Source organism: Hirundo rustica, chromosome 31 (assembly GCF_015227805.2).
Source record: "Hirundo rustica isolate bHirRus1 chromosome 31, bHirRus1.pri.v3, whole genome shotgun sequence".
NCBI classification, from domain to species: Eukaryota; Metazoa; Chordata; class Aves; order Passeriformes; family Hirundinidae; genus Hirundo; species Hirundo rustica.
This window is the reverse complement of record NC_053480.1, coordinates 392,861-409,903: the sequence shown is the minus strand read 5'-3', so window position 1 is coordinate 409,903 and position 17,043 is coordinate 392,861. Positions and strand designations below refer to the sequence as shown.

The 17,043-nt window shown below is 54.6% G+C and overlaps 1 protein-coding gene across 3 annotated transcripts; it reads left to right on the top strand.

Annotated features, from left to right (window-relative positions):
• The first annotated feature begins 5,683 nt into the window (after positions 1 to 5,683).
• LOC120764553 (class I histocompatibility antigen, F10 alpha chain) lies at positions 5,684 to 15,046 on the top strand. Of its 3 annotated transcripts, none has more exons than XM_040088534.2 (8): positions 5,684 to 5,750; positions 9,729 to 9,992; positions 10,696 to 10,971; positions 11,268 to 11,540; positions 11,626 to 11,730; positions 11,828 to 11,863; positions 11,983 to 12,015; positions 14,797 to 15,046. In XM_040088534.2, the coding sequence occupies exons 1-8, from the start codon at positions 5,684 to 5,686 to the stop codon at positions 14,868 to 14,870; spliced, it is 1,128 nt and encodes a 375-aa protein (XP_039944468.1). In that variant the 3' UTR covers positions 14,871 to 15,046. The 3 variants fall into 3 exon arrangements, with proteins under 3 accessions (XP_039944468.1, XP_039944467.1, XP_039944469.1); XM_040088533.2 differs by lacking the exon at positions 5,684 to 5,750 and adding an exon at positions 7,711 to 7,827; XM_040088535.1 differs by lacking the exons at positions 5,684 to 5,750; positions 14,797 to 15,046 and adding exons at positions 7,711 to 7,827; positions 12,514 to 13,350.
• The last annotated feature ends 1,997 nt before the right edge of the window (positions 15,047 to 17,043 follow it).

The window sequence follows — 17,043 nt, the reverse complement described above, 5'->3', positions numbered from 1 at the left end:
AACATATTATATTGAATTTAAACCTTTAAATTATTTACATATATACATGCCGACATGGATACAGACATAGTCACAGTGGTCACCCTAAAACAAGGTCCCCTTGAGGTATGCAGCGGGTCTCTCCATCCTTTGGCATCACCCACCATGTGCAGCCAGGTCCCTGAGCAAAAACAACCCCAGGAGCGGGATTGTCTTTGCTGGAGGCAGAATTAATCCAAACAGTTTTTCCCAGCATTCCTCTCATGTGTACCACTGGAACCTTATCTCCATCTCTTGTTCCCAGGGGCTCAGATTGGGCAGGGCCTGCTCGGTTGGTGGAACCTCGAGTGTTCACTAACCAGGTGGCCTTTGCTAAATTATTCTCCCAGCTCTTGAAAGTCCCCCCACCCAGTGCCTTCAAGGTGGTTTTAAGCAGGCCATTGCATCGTTCAACTTTCCCGGCTGCTGGCGCATGATAAGGAATATGGTACACCCACTCAATGCCATGTTCTCTAGCCCAGGTGTTTATAAGGCTGTGCTTGAAATGAGTCCCGTTGTCAGACTCAATCCTCTCAGGGGTACCATGTCTCCACAGGATTTGCTTTTCAAGGCCCAGGATGGTGTTCCGGGCAGTAGCATGGGGCACAGGGTAGGTCTCCAACCATCCAGTGGTGGCTTCCACCATGGTCAGCACATAGCGCTTGCCTTGGTGGGTTTGGGGAAGGGTGATGTAGTCAATCTGCCAGGCTTCCCCGTACTTATACTTGGACCATCGCCCGCCATACCACAGGGGCTTCACCCGCTTGGCCTGCTTGATGGCAGCACACGTCTCACAGTCATGGATAACCTGAGAAATACTGTCCATAGTTAGATCCACCCCTCGGTCTCGTGCCCACTTATAGGTGGCATCTCTGCCCTGATGGCCTGAGGCATCATGGGCCCATCGAGCTAGGAACAACTCCCTTGTGTTGCCAATCTAAGTCTATCTTTGACACCTCTATCTTGGCAGCCTGATCTACCTGCTCGTTGTTTCGGTGCTCCTCATTAGCCCGACTCTTGGGGACATGGGCATCTACATGACGGACTTTGACAGGTAGCTTCTCTACCCGAGTGGCAATGTCCTTCCACTCATCTGCAGCCCAGATTGGCTTTCCCCTACGCTGCCAATTGGCCTTTTTCCACCTGTCCAGCCAACCTCACAGAGCATTGGCCACTATCCACGAATCAGTGTAGAGGTAGAGCTTTGGCCATTTCTCTCTTTCAGCAATGTCCAGGGCCAGTTGAAGAGCTTTGAGCTCAGCAAGTTGGCTTGACCCACCTTCTCCTTCAGTGGTTTGTGCAACCTGTCCTGTGGTGCTCCATACGGCTGTTTTCCACCTCTTGTTCATCCGAGGATGGCATTCACTGCTGCGGGGCTAAACAACGGCTGCTCTTCCACCTCCCTCCTCCCCCTTCCCGTGCAGCCGCTTCAGCTCAGCCCTGCCAGGATCAAATCCCGGCTTTCGCAGGATGACTTTGAAGCCTTGACTTGCCCCAGCTCAGCCGTTTGAGCCTCATCCCTGTGTGCAGGGGCTGACCTGGGAAAACTGAACTCCACACCAAACGTGATTTCCAGGAGCTGATCCTTCCAACGGGCCTGTGCTCAGAGTGAAAGCTCCAAATAAGCCCCAGTTGCACTGCAGGAAGGACACCAGAGACGCTGAAGGGCTGCCAGTGCCGTTGGATATCCCAATCCAAGCCTTGATGCTCCTGGTCCATCTTCCCTGTGCTTGTGGGGGATCCTGCTTTGAGTCTTTCTGACACCGCCCGTGTCAGCAAGGGCCACAGCCGGCACCCAACAAGAGAGGGACAGGCTGGAAGCGGCACGGAGCAGCCCCGCACTTGTGGCCTTGTAGCCCCTGCCGTGCCCAGAGCCCTGGGAGGCTTTGGCCACGGTGCCAGCCGACAGCCCCAGCCCCGGCCTGCAGAGCCCTGGGGCTGCAGCCCGGGCTGTTCGGGGCACGGGGAATTGGCCGGCCGGCCGTGCCAGGGCCTTGTGGGCAGCGGCTCCGTGTCCCGCGGGAGGCCGGGGACGAGGGGTGTCCCTCAGGGCTCTGCCTGGGCCCCGGGGCTGGGCACTGCCTGTCTCAGTGACACCCAGGGGCACCCAGCGCAGCCTGGGCGCCTTTGCAGGGCACGGGGAGCTGAGCGGGGCAGGGGCACCACGGAAACACCGAGGGCCTGCCCGGGGCACAGCCGGGGGAAAGCCGCGCTGGAAAGCCGCCAGAGGCTGCTCAGAGCTGGCCCGGGCACTTGGGCACCTGCCAGACAGAGCCCGGCTCTGAGCTGACACCGAGCCAAATACAGGAGAAATGACAGCACGTTTCTCTAGACACACACCATTATTCTGGAGTTTCTCAGTTTCTGGCTTTTTATGAGGGAAGATTTTCAATGTTCATTTCACTTTATTTATTACCTTTTAGAAAGTATTCCATTGTATTTTGTTATGTGTGAGGAGGGATGGGCTGGGAAAGGTTGTGTGTAATGGAGTTTTTAATTCATTATAGTTTCAAAAATGAGATGTGACAAGTCCACATTGACTCCAACAGCAGGGCCTGATTCCAGACTGCTCTGCTTTTCACAGTGACATCTCAGTTCTTTCAAATCCAGCAGTCAAAGCCCTTGAAACATGGAAAAGCTGGGAATCAGGTTAAAGCCCTTGGAGGCTTTGCTCTGTCCGTACATTCCACATCTCCCGTGGTGTCCGTTCAGCCTCTCCCCTGCTGTCCTACGTGCACATTGCTGTATCCAGAGTTCAGTACGTGCTTTTAGAGATAGAGAGATACATGTGATTATTATTATCATCACTCCAGAGTTTCCTCTTTTAAATCATCTCTCAAACTGAGACAGCCTAGAAGTGCTCGGAATGTGGAATGAGCTCCAGCCTGAGCTCCCACCTGATCCAGCACCACGAGATCCAAACTAAGGGACATCGCTGCTGGTGCTTGGAATGCGGGAAGAGCTTCAGCAAGAACTCGCAGCGCATCAAGGACCACAGGATCCACAGCGGGGAGAGGCCCTGCGAGTGTGGGCAGTGTGGGAAGGGCTTCTCCCAGAGCTCTCACTCGACCCGACACCAACGGAGGCACCGCTAAGGGAAGCGCTGCGAGTGCCCCGAGAGCGGGAAGAGCTTCGTGCGCTGCTCCAGCTCCATCCCCCGTGGGAGGATCGGCCTTGGATGATCCCCAGTGACCCCCGTTGGGCAGAGCCCTGCTGATCCGTGGTCCTGCTGATCCGTGTTGGAAGACACCTGGCTGGGATGCTCCACATCTTCCTGGCTCCCCTTGGGCACCTGGATGAACACGGGCAGGAACATCCATCGGGACACAGTCCGACATGGGGAATTCCTTGCGCAGAGCAGATTTGTTGACACGGGGCGGACACGGCACAAGGAACCCGCCAGAGCCCCCGGACGGCCCCTCGGCCCGCAGCCAGCCCCGAGCCCCGGCAGAACCCAGCGCGGCTCCCACTGACTCATTAAAGAAATATGGGTATTGATCTGGTATCGATACCCAACTGTGACGGACAAAAACTCTCTAACAGTTTCAAGTTAGGAAGTGCATGTTTATTACGGCCGGGCAGCACGGCGGGATATTTCCCTAATTCGCACTGCGAAATTCACAGGTAATTACAAAGCCTTTTATTTACAAAAGTGTTGAATATCCAAAATACAAATACATATTCATACCCTTGTCACCTCCTATTCCTCGCTTCGTATGCTATGGCCAAGAGGCTATTAAGCATGCGTAGTTTGTTTCCTAAAATGAGTCGGGGCTCTATTCTGGAGAGGGGTCACCCAAAATGAGGAAGTAAGATGAGTCTTCCTCATCCTGACCTTTCCTGACCTTTCTACCTTTTCTGTGTTCAATGGGTTCTCTAAGCAGGAAATCTGCAGTTATCTTATATCTTATTTACCACATTCTGGTTTTTGTTACAACCACAGCTACATAAACATAAAACTGACAAGCAGTGAGTTATTAAATCCGGGATAATTTATCTAAGATTTAACTGTGAACAAAGCTTATCTATCTACTTCAGCTAATTCAGCAACTTATTATCTTAACTTTCCTAAAAATCCTTAATTCTTTAAAATTAATGTCTCACCACCTGCGCTGGGGCCGCCTCCGAGCTCCGCCGCTGCCTCAGCGCTGCTTCCCGGTCACCCCCTGGATGTTCCAAATCGCTCCCAGTAGGATCTCAGTTGCCCCCAATGCAGTTCCAGTGGCTCCCAGTCATGCCCCGTAAGGCTCCTTTCGCTTTCAGTCACTCCCAGTAAGAGTCCAGTGTGGCTCCAGTCAGTTCCAGTATGAGCCCAGTCACACCTTCTATGGTGCCTTTTGCACCCACTGTGGTCCCAGTTGGTTCCAGTGCAAGTCCAGTCACCTCCAGTATGATCCCAGTAACTTCCAGACACTCCCAGTATGAGTATGGTTTGATCCCAGTCACCCCCAGTATGATCCCAGTAACCTCCAGACACTCCCAGTATGAGTCTGGTTTGATCCCAATCACCCCCAGTATGATCCCAGTAACCTCCAGATCCTCCCAGTATTATTCCAGTCACTCCAAGCATGACCCTGCCAGTTACAGTATGATCCCAGTCACCCCCGGCATGATCCCAGTAACCTCCAGACACTCCCAGTATGAGTCTGGTTGGATCCCAGTCACCCCCAGTATGCTCCCAGTCACCCCCAGCATGATCCCAGTAGCCTCCCGACACCCCTAGTATGAGTCCAGTGTGATCCCAATCACCCCCAGTATCATCCCAGTAACCCCCAGATCCTCCCAGTATTATTCCAGTCACCCCAAGTGTGACCCTGTCAGTCCCAGTATGACCCCAGCATGGGCCCAGCTGCTCCCAGTAGGATGCCAGTTACCCCCTGCATTATTCCAGTTCCTCCTATTCACTCCTACTACAGATCTGGTCACTCGCAGTATGATTCCAGTCAGGCCCAGTATGATCCAAACCACTCCCAGTCTCTCCCAGTATACCTCACTCATCCCCAGCATGCTCCCAGTAGCCCTCAATGTGGCCCCAGTATATCCCAGTATGATCCCTGGTGCCCCAGTTCTGCTCCCAGTGGGTTCTTCTCCCAGTCCTGGTGTATCCCGGTGTCCCAGCCTGTCCCAGTCCATCCCAGCCTGTCCCAGCACGGCTTCCCAGATCCTGTCCCTTCCTCCCCTGCCCCATTCCCAGGCACTGGGATCCCCTTGCACCCCCTTTTCCCGGGAATCCTCCTCTCCCAGCCCCTGGATCCCCTGTTTCCATCACCCCGGGCACCCCCGGACCCCCATTCCCAGCCAGCCCAGGGCACCTCACCCCCAGGCATCCCTTTCCTGGGAAACCCGAACAGGGCACGGGGCTCTCTAGCCGCTCTGGGATTTAGGATAGGCCGACGGAAAGGAGGAGAGGGAAAAAAAATGGATCCGCGGATGGGGGGGCTTCCCCCGCTTTGGGCCGGACCAGGACCCGCGAGTTCAGCACAGCCCGGCCCGGGGGTCCCGCAGCGCGGGGCCGTGGAGGGTCCCAAATGGATCCCTGAGGGATCCCGAGGGGTTCCAGGAGGGGATCCGGGTGCGCTCCCTGGAATTCCGCTTTTCCCCTCCCGCCCTGCTCCCTCGGGCACTTTCGCTTTCTGCAGCGCAGCTGCGATCGGGGACGGCTGCGATGGCTCCAGCGCTGGCTCTGGGCGTGCTCCTGGGGCTCCTGGGGGAGCCGGGGGGCGCGACCAAAGGTGAGCGGGACACCTCGAAACAGGGACATCCTTGAACTGCAATTCCCGGGCAGCGGGACCCCTCTGAACCCCCTCATCTGGCACCGGCCGCCCCCATTCCTGGGCACCGGCGCTCCCTGAACGGCAATTCCCGGGCACCGGGACCCCCCCGAACTTCCATTCCCGGACACCGGGACCCCCCTGAACCCCCAGTTTGGGTCCTGTGACCGCCCCGAACTTCCATGCCCGGACACCGAGACCCCTCTGAACCCCCAGTTTGGGTCCTGTGTCTCCCCTTCATTCCCTTCTCCAGCATCGAGACCCCCCTGAACCCCCTCATCTGGCACTGGGACTCTCCCTGAGCCCCCATTTCTGGGCACCAGGATCCCCTTGAACCCCGAATTCCGGGAAGGAAGCTTCCTGTTAACGCGCACTCCCCGGCACGGGAACCCCCTGAACCCCCATTTTTGGGCACGAGGACTCCCCTGTACTCCCTTCTCCAGCACCGCGACCCCCCTGCACCCCCTTATCCGGGACTGAGACCCCCCTGCAGCCCCGTCAGTGCTCTGGGACCCCCCCCGCACCTCCTTTTCGGCCACCCCGCTTTTCCCAGACCCCAGACCCGCCCTTTTCCTCGGCTTTTGGACCCCCCAGATCTCCCAAATTTCTGCGTCCCCTCAGTTCTCCATTCCCGACTCTTCCCGGAAGGGGTTCCAGAGAGTCCCGGGGGGGTCTCAGAGGAAATCCAGCGCTCTCCAGATGAATTCCCTGGAATTACCCTTTCCTCCCGTCTCGTTTTCGCGTCTCCCAAACTGCGCCTTCGGGATCCGCCCGCCTCTCCCAGCCCCAGACCCCCCTTTCCCGTGACCCAGGGACCCCCTGGACCCCCATTCCTGCCTTTCCCACCTCCCGGACCGCACTGCCCACAACACTGGGAACACCCGGACCCCCTTTTTGTGGGCACAGGGACCCCCTGGATCCCCCATCCCGCCTCTCCTAATCCCTTCCGTGGACCTTGGACCTTTCCCTGCTCTCCCAGTTTCGCTTCCTGACCCTTGGACGCCCCCAGACCCCCCAATCTCTGCATCCCCCCAGTTCTCCACCCCCTGTGCGTCCTGTGGGGGGTCCTGGGGAATTCCCAGGATTTCCTCTGTCCCCTCCCCGCGCTCCCCCGGTCACTTTGGCGTCTCCCGAGCTGCGGCACCGGGACCCGCCCGGGGAGCGATGACTGCCCCCGGCACCGGGACCCCCCTGAACCGCAAATCCTGGGCACGGGGACCCCGCCGCACTTCCACTTCTTGGCGAATTCAGAAATCCTGGGCACAGAGACCCCCATGAACGTTTATTTCTGGGCACCGGGACCCCCCTGTACCCCCTTCCCCAGCCCCGAACACCCCTGCACCCCCTTATCTGGAACCCGGAACCACCTGAACCCCCATTCCCGGCCATGGAAACCCTCCTGGACCCCCATTTCTGGGCACCGGGACCCCCCTGAACCCCCATTCCTGTGAACGGGGACCCCCTTCCCAAAATCCCGATCCCCGCCGCGCAATTTTCTGGCACCAGGTCTTCCCTGAACCCCGATTTCTGGGAACGGAACCCCCCCGAACCCCCATTACCGTGAAGGGAACCCCCCTGAACCCCCAATTCCTGGGCACAGGGACCCCCTGGACCCTTTTATTCAGGACCCCCCCCCCAGTTCTCCACTCCCGGCGCATTTCAAGGGGTCCCGGGTGGTTCTCAGAGGGCCCCAGGGTGGTCGCAGCGGGGATCCAGAGGGATCCAGAGGAATTCTCCGGAATTGCCCCGTCCCCTCCCTCGAGCTCTTTCGGCTCCGCGTCCCAACCTGTGAGAGCGGGATCTACCCGGCTACCGGTGACGTCACTCACAGAGCGGGTCGTCATTGCCCAACACAAAATATTCTGGCCAATGGCGGGGCGGGAGGCGGCTCCGGGGGCGGGGCCAGAGCTGGCAGCGGGTCCGGGGCTCGGAGCGCGGCGGCAGCGGAGCAGCGCGATGGCTGCAGCGCTGGGGCTGGGGCTGGGGCTGCTCCTGGGGGTTCTGGGGCTCCTGGGGGAGCCGGGGGGCGCGAACAAGGGTGAGTGGGACCCCCCTGAAACCGGGACCCCCCTGAACGTCCATTCCCGGGCACAGGGCGCCCCTCATAGCCTCCAGTTTGGGTCCTGTGACCCCTCTCCATCCTCTTCCCCAGCACCGGGACCCCTCTGTACCCCCTTATCTGGCATCGGGACCCTCCTGAACCACCATTTTGCATCCTGTGACCCCCCCTCCATCCTCTTACCCACCACCGGGACCCCCCTGTACCCCCTCATCTGATACCGGGAGCCTCCTGAACCTCCATTCCTGAGGAGGAAAACCCTCCTGAACCCCCAATTCCTTGGCACTGGGACACCCCTAAACTTCCAATTTGACTCCTATGACCCCTCTCCATCCTCTTCCTCACCATCGAGACCCCCGTCTATCTCGTTATCTCGAAGTGGGACCCTCCTGAACCCCCATTTCTGGGCAGGAAAATCCCCCTGAACCCCAATTCCTTGGCACTGGGACACCCCTGAATCCCCATTTTGGGTCCTGTGACCCCCCTCCATCTCCTTCCCCACCACTGGGACCCCCCTTTACCCCCTTACCTCGCAGTGGCCCCCCCCTGCACCCCCTTTTCAGCCATCCCACTTTTCCCAGACCCCAGACTCGCCCTTTTCCTTGACCTTTGGATTCCCCAGATCTCCCCACTTTCCGTGTCCCACCCTTTTCCACTCTCGCCGCTTCCCTAAACGGGGTCCCAGAGTGTCCCGGGGGTTTCAGGGGCATTGCAGTCAGGATCCAGTGGGATCCAGATGAACTCCCTGGAATTCCCCCTTTCCCCCACCTCGTTCCCTCGGCCACTTTCTCTTTCCCACTGCCCAGGCTGCGCCTCCAGGACCCACCCGCCTCTCCCAGCCCCAGACCCCCCTTTCCCGTGACCCAGGGACCCCCTGGACCCCCATTCCTGCCTTTCCCACCTCCCAGACCCCACTGCCCTCAACACCGGGAACACCCGGACCCCCTTTTCATGGGCACAAGGACCCCCTGGATCCCCCATCCCACCTCTCCCAGTCCCTTCCTTGGACCTTGGACCCCTCTCTGCTTTCCTGGTTCCAATTCCTGACCCTTGGATGCCCCCAGTACCCTCAATCTCTGCATCCTCCCAGTTCTTCACCCTGTGCATGGGGTGCCCCGGGGGTCTGGGAGGGTCTCTGAGGGGATTCTGGGCCCTGAATGTCCATCCCTGGGCGCTGGATCCCCCCTGCACCCCCTTATCCTGCACCAATCCCCTTCTGCACCCCCTTATCCTGCACCAGTTCCCCCCTGCACCTCCTTATCCTGCACCAATCCCCTCTTATCCTGCACCAATTCCCCCCTGCACCCCCTTTCCCATCCATCCCGCTTTCCCCAATCCCTTTTCCTTGACCCTGAGACCCCCTGGAACCCCGTTCCTGCTTTTCTCAGCCTCCAGCCCCCCCTTTCCTCTGCATCAAGGACCCCTGAGTCTCCTATTCCCAGGTCTCCCCACCTTGTGACCCCTCTTCCCTTGGCACTGGGGACCCCCAGACCCCCTTTCCTGGGACTGGGATCCCATGGAAAGCAGAGAGGGGTCCAAGGTCCAAGGAAGGGACCCATGGAAGGGACCCAAGGAAGTTTTCCCATGGAAACCCCATCCCACCTCTCCCAGTCCCTGCAAACCCCCTTTTTCCATAACCCTGGAACCCCCTGAGCCCCCATTCCTGGACAATGGGACCCCCCCTGCTCACCCTTTCCTTGGCCCTCGGATCCCCAAACCCTTTCCCAGTTCTCCCAGTCCCTTTAAACCCCCTTTTTCCATAACCCTGGAACCCCCTGCTCGCCCTTTCCTTGACCTTGGGATCCCCAAACCCCTTCCCAGTTCTCCCAGTTTCCCCTTTCACTGATCCATGACCCCCCCAAATCCCTGTGTGCCCCCAGTTCTCCACTCCCTGCGTTACTTGAGTGTGGCGGTGTCAGAGCCCGGCCCAGGGATCCCCCCGTTCATGGTCCTGGGGTTCATGGATGGGATCCCCTTTGCGCGCTACGACAGCGAGCGGGGCCAGGCGGAGCCGCTGACACAGTGGATAAAGGATGGAGTTGAGCCGGAATATTGGGATAGCGCGATCCAGATTGTTGTGCTGAACCAGCGCATGGGTGCTGTGAGCCTGGAGAGGCTGCGGGGCCGGTACAACCAGAGCAGGGGTGAGTGGGGGGATCTGTGGGGTGGGATGGGATCTGTGGGGATGGGATGGTGATCCATGGGGATGGGATCTGTGGGGATGGGAACTGTAGGGCTGGGATGGGATCCATGGGGATGGAATCTGGGGCTGGGATCCGTGGGGCTGGGATGGGATCCATGGAGCTGGGATGGGATCTGTGGGGTTGGTATGTGATCTGTGGGGCTGGGATGGGATCCATGGGGCTCGGAGGGGATCCATGGGGTTGGTATGTGATCTGTGGGGCTGGGATGGGATCCATGGGGCTCAGAGGGGATCCTTGGGGCTGGGATGGGAACTGTGGGGCTGGGATGGGATCCATGGGGCTAGGATCTATAGGTCTTGGATATGGATCTATGGGGCTCCAAGGGGCTGACATGGGGATCCACTAGGATGGTTTGGGATATCTTGTGTTCCATGGGGTTGGCACATGGATCCATGGGGCTGGGCTGGGATCTGTGGGGCCAGGTTGAGATCCATGGGGTTGGGACGTGGATCCGAGGGGCTGGGCTGGGATCTGTGAGGCCAGGTTGGGATCCATGGGGTTGGGACGTGGATCCATGTGGTCCAAGGGGCTGCGATGAGGCTCTGTGGGTCCCTGTCAGACTCTGGGGCTCCATAGGGCTGGAGTGGGGCTGTGTGGGGCTGGGACACAATTCCATGGCTCTCTGTGGGTAAAATCCCCACAGGTCTCCACACCATGCAGTGGCTTTCCAGCTGTGACCTCCTGTCCGATGGGAACATCCGTGGATCCTACCGGGATGGGTACGACGGGCGGGATTTCATCTCCTTTGACCCGGGATCCCGGAGATTCGTGGCGGCCGACGCCGCTGCTGAGATCACCCGGAGGCGCTGGGAAGATGAAGGGACTGTGGCTGAGAGATTGACAAATTACCTGGAGCACGAGTGCCCGAAATGGCTCCGGAAATGCATCCAATATGGGCAGAAGGAGCTGGAGCGCAAAGGTGGGTGGGGATTTGGGAATGGAGGATTGGAGAACATGGTGATTCCTGTGGGAATTCCATGGGCTGATGTCACCCCCATCGCATTCCAGTGGGAATTCCATAGGCAGATGTCACTCTCATCCCATTCCTGTGGAATTCCATGGGTAGATCTCACTCTCATCCCATTCCAGTGGGAATTCCATGGGCAGATCTCACCCCCATCCCGTTCCAGTTGGAATTCCATGGGCCGATCTCACTTTCATCCCATTCCCATGGATGGAATTCCACGGACGCGTCTCACCGTTATCCCATTCCAGAGCCCCCTGATGTTCATGTCTCTGGGAAAGAGGAACACGGGATGCTGATCTTGTCCTGCCACGCCTACGGATTCTACCCCAACACCATCGCAGTCAACTGGATGAAGGGGGATGAAATCTGGGATCAGGAGACGGAGTGGGGCGGGATCGTTCCCAACAGCGATGGCACCTTCCACACCTGGGCCAAGATTGAGGTGCTGCCGGAGGAGTGGGACCTGTACCGGTGCAGGGTGGAACATCCTGGAACGATGGAGCCTGGGATCTTTGCTTGGGGTGAGACTGGGAATGTGTGGACTGGGAATTTGGAATTCCCAAATGGGGATTCCCATTCCCTTCCTCACTATCCCGCATTTCCCAGAGCCGACATCTGGCGGGAATCTCACCGTGGTGGTCGCTGTGTGTGTCATCGCTGCCATCCTCATCATTGCCCTCATTGGATTAATTGCCTGGAAGCTCCAATCTGGTAACACACGGGATGGGGTCAGGAAAGGGCACGGATCCACCCGGCACTGTTCCGGGAATCCTGTGCCACTGATGTTGATTGCACTGTTTTTCCACAGGGAGGAGGGACAGGAATGGATACAGCATGGCAGCCGGTGAGTTCCAATGGTGGATCCAGCTCTGGATCCCCTCTGTGCAGATCCCAGGATGGATCCAGGGGTTAATCCTGGTGTGTGATCCATGCTGGAATCTCATGGATCTTCTCTTTCTGCAGGAAGAGGTGTGGGAACCCATGGCACAACCGCATGTAAGGAGTGGGATCAGAGTGGGATTCCAGAGGGAGATCGGGGCAGGATGGACAGACAGGGATCAGAGAGGGACTCTGGATCAGAGCAGGGCTCCAGAGTGGGATCAGATGGAATTGTAGAGTGGGATTGGGGCTGGATTCTGGAACAGGACCAGGTGGGATGGATAGAGTAGGATTGGTGTGGAATGGACAGAGCGGGATCAGGGCTGGATTCCAGAGAGGGATTAGGAAGGATGGGATGGAGCAGGACTGGGGCAAGAGTGGTGGGGATTCTGGATCAAGGCAGGATTCCAGTGTGGGATCAGTTGGGATTCCAGAGAGGGATTGGGGCAGGATGGATGGAGCAGGATTAGGTGGGATGGATGGAGCAGGATTGAGGCAGGATTGGGGCAGGATCAGTTGGGATTCTGGAGCAGCTCCTGCTCTCCATGGGCTCTAGCCAGGTGCATCCTGGGGGTGGGGACAGGGTGACACCATGACCTTCTCTCATCCTGGCAGGAATTGCCGCCTGAGCAATCCATGGAGCTGGATTCAGCCCCTTTTGTCTTCCCAGGAAAGCTGAGTTCCTGGCAGATCTCATCCCGCTGCTCCCACCTGCATGCATTGCTACTGGATCCATTTCCTGTTTTTCAATGTTTTAAAGTCAAGAACCACAAAGATTCCCAATGCTTTAGTTCTGGTATGAAACTGATGCCTTAGGAAGGCTGACCTGAGACAGAGACTGGACAGAGCTAGAAAATTAGTTATTTATTGAAAGGCCTCCGGGATCTACCTTGGGCAAGGCAGGGGCCTGACTGTTGGAGTCCAGGGCATTCCTTTGGCTGCCCTGGAGGGTCAGAGACCTGGACAGGGGGGTCTGGGACCCTGGCCCAGAGCCCAGAGGGACATTGGCTTTGATCCCAGTCCATGGGAAAGGCTTCTTGCACTGCGGGAAGGATTGCAAGCCACAAGAGTATGAAGGATAGTAGTTTAGCTTATCACAGGGTGAGAAAACAGTAGGTTTGGGTTTTTATTATGGAAGTGAATGGGAGCAAGATGGAGGATTTGGGGCGCTGTCTCCTGCTTCTTCTTTCTTCTTCCCTCACTCCATTTTCTGCAGTGACGGTGGCACAAAGTAGTTTCAAGAGATTAGGTCAAAGCAGAGATGACCTTTTTAGTATAAGTGATAGGTACTGGCAAATAATGATAAATAAAGAACATGTAACAATTAGTATAAAAGATAACACCGCAGTCCAGTGGGGAGGAGTCGCCAGATGCCCAAGCAGCTGCACAGATCTTAGTTGGACACTGAGAAAATTGTAAGATAAGAAACAATAAACAAAGCATGCAACCTTGAAAAATCAGAACCTGAAGACTCCGTCTCTTTCTTGCGTCTGGCTCAGAGCTTTGCAGAAGGCAAAAAGACTCCAAAACCACCTGAATCTCAGAAAAGAAACCGAGACCTGACCAAGGCTCACCCAGGGCGGCCACCAAAGAAAGATGGCGTTGGGGTCACAAGAACTTACATTTTTATAAGTTTTGGTCTATTTGCATATTGGGGTTTAATTGTCCGATTACAGCTTCAGGTTGTGAGGTCCCATCCTTCTTGTTCCTCCCTTCAGCCCACCATGGTTTGTGCTGTTGGACTGAAAGTTGTCCTTGGTCTCCAGCAGGAAAAGGATTTGTTTTGCCTCCCTACTCTGTGAAGAGAGCTTACTGGCACTTAATATGAGGCTCAGAGCTACATCCCTAGGCAGCAGAGAATCTGAAAATATGAAAGCTAATGCTTAAGGCATCATTTCCCCCCTTTAGAGGCTTGACAAGGCCTTTTCCTTGTCAAGTCTCTATTCCAAATATCTACTAACAACAGGTATTCGATAACAGACACGTGTCTAACAGTAGTAAACAACTAACAAGAATTAACATCTAACCATCGATAAACATCTAATAATAGTAAGCATCTGACACTAGTAAATATCTAATAATAGATAAATATCTAGTAACAATAAAATAATGGACAACAGTAGAAATATTTAGCAATAGTAATGTCTTGTATAGTTAGGTATCAGGCAAAGAAGAATAATGATTATTTGGTGCAGTTCTACAAGTACAGAGGGGGAATGATTTAAAGCATTGTCTTGGTTTTGAAAGACAGTTGTCTGCCAGGGAAAGCTAGAGCCTCCCTTGGAATGGAGAATGTAAACCCCTTTCTTTCCAAATTATTATAATTTTGCAATTAGGGGCTTTCAGACAAAGATATGGGAATAGGAGTAACAGTTCTTTACTAGGAATGAGTCATGGGTTAGTAAAGTTTGGTTTTTTAGTCATAGAGGAATGTAGAATGATTCTCTGGGTCAGGACCTGGGAATTGCTTTGGAAAGGACAGGGACCTATCAGGGGGTTAGTTGGAATATTGGCATCTGTTTTGACCACTGAAAACTGTCGGCTACGACTTTGGGAGGTACCATATAAAACCCCTTGATTTCTTGTAGGTTGGATTTTCCTTTTTTCTTTTAGCCAGAGAGAGACAGGTAACATCGAGCTGGGCCTGCTGCTCCCCACTTTTGTGGGGAGCTGGCCTGAGGCCTGGCTGGATTCCATCAGCTCCCGGGTGTGGGGGGAAGGAGAGGTCGCTGCTTTACAACAACTACTTTCTCCAAACTTCCCTGGAGCAGGGAGAGATCTCTGCCAGGCCCCTGATAAGAGCTATGGGCACCATTTAGGCTGAGGCCGCCCCGATTTACACCAAGGGGTGAGCTGAGAAGGCATTTATGATCCTGCCTGGTTTTTTTGTGATTCCAGACTGCCCAGGTGCTCTGATCTCTGACGTTTCTGTGAGTTCTTCATCCCTCACCAGCACAGCCTTCAACATCTAACAGCACGAGCTACAGAGGAGAGACAAAAACTCTGAGCAGATTTAACCCTTTCCTGGCAACTTGAAGCTTCCAGAGCTTGGGCCTTCTCTGAGAGAGTAAGAAAGGACAGAGCGAACATAAAGAACAACAGGATGAAGTCAGTAAAGCAAGAGTGAAAAGACCATTGGGACAGAGGGTTGAAGAGTTGGTTGTTCTATTCTTATTTAAGCCACAGAAATGAACTCTATATTTAAGTCATTCCTTTAAATCATAGAAAAAATATGCATTTGGGGAGATGATTGTTTAGATTTGTGTGTGGATTCAAGCAAAAATGTTTGTGATGAACTAAGTAATATCCTATAAAATGCTTAAACAGAGATCAAGATGAGAAGCCCCCTGCACCAGTGAAGAAGTGAGAAGATATCTCTGTAACTTGAGGTGAAAAATCCTTTGCTTTGGAGTTATTTATCTTTAAAAGGTGACACCCCAGTATACAAATGTCTAAGACCCATGACCCATAAGCAGCTTGGGGACCTGCTAATGGGAGGAGTCACAAAGGCAGGTTTCTCCAGGCGGTTGTTTTTGTGACAGTTAAAAAAACCCACAAGAGAACTGTTCTAAGTTGTCAGTGAGATCCATGACTCTAAGAGAGACTCTTCTCCTGAAGAATTGATGAAAGACTATTGTCAGATTGTGAAACTGATTGAAAATTACAAGTTTTGTCTCTTCATGTTTTTTGTAAGAAAGTGAACAGTTTGTAAGGGGAGGGAAACGTGTTTTTGAAGTTTCGTTCTGTTTTAGCTTTTTTTTTCCCAACATTCTTTTTGTTCTATTCTTTTAGTGTGTGTTAATAAGACAATTTATTAATTTTAAGGTTAAGCCCGCTTTGTTTTTCTCCTAGTCTCTCTCCAACAAAAAGAGTAAGTACCAAGACCAGAATTTAGTGAATGTGAAACCACTACACCCCCTTAATCATCCCACACTCAGGATCGAGCTCAGAGGCGCTCAGGCGCTTTTTAAGGTGTCTTAGCCAGGTGTCAGAGCCTTCTCCGACACCTGTGCCCGGCTTTTGTTTCCGTACAGTTTGCTGTTTTATCTTTTATCGAAACCTCGGCTTTACCGAACACGCTGGAAGAGCCGTCTGGCAAACGTTATCCAGCCGCTCCGGGAGGTTGAGGGCCAACCCTCAGGCTCGATACATCTTGGCGGGGCTCATTGCGCACTGGCCACGTGCGAGACTGTATCAGAAACTCGCTGTCAGAAGGGTTCCTGCACACTGCTGCTGATGAGATGCCACCGCTTCTGCTGGGGACACGGGGACTTCACTGGCTCCAGCTGTGACAGCCTCCATCTCCGTGAGGCTGATTTCGCCCTGCAATAAAGGACTTTGCTTTTACAACCGCACATCGCCATAGTCTTCAATGAAGATGCCCCAAAAATTTGGCGCACGCGGCACCAAAGAGCCATCGAGGACATCCCGAGGCTGCTGTGGGCACAGCGACGTCCCGGCATCGGGGCAGTGACTCCATTGGGGACATTGCTGGTGTCACGGATCCTCTGCCCCCGTTCCCGTGCAATGGTTGGGACAAATTTGGGGATTTTTTTGGGAATTTTCATTGAAACTGTCCCAAATCCTGATGGGAATTCTTAGGGTGATGTCACTGGGGACACTTGGGGACACTCTGGGGACACTCAGGGATGCGGGGGCAGGGGGTGAATGAGCCCACTCAGTGCCTTGCAAGGGAGGCAACAGACCTGGGTTATAAATGACAATATAAATGACAATATAAATGACAATACAATATTGGCTTTCCTATTCATGTATAAGCTTTTGCACATTGTTATTGATCACAACGATTTTGGTGAAATTTATAATTCATTTCAGCTGCTTTTTAGTATAACGTGATCTATCAGTTTATGTGTGCGCCGTATAGCCAACATAAATGGCAATGTAATAAATCGATTTTATATCATAGGCCTCAGCGAAATATTGAAAGAGACTGTGCAAGGCTAAAATGCTTTTGTATCACAACTATTATAACTAATTTTTCTATTATAACTAATGCAGAGAATGGTGTGAAACAATTCTGTTTTTTCCAGCATTGGCAGGCTGTTGATAAGAAAACAGTGACAGACTGTGTGTCTTTGAAAGACAGGTATCTGCTAGGGAGGGGCGGGGCCTCTCTAGGAATGG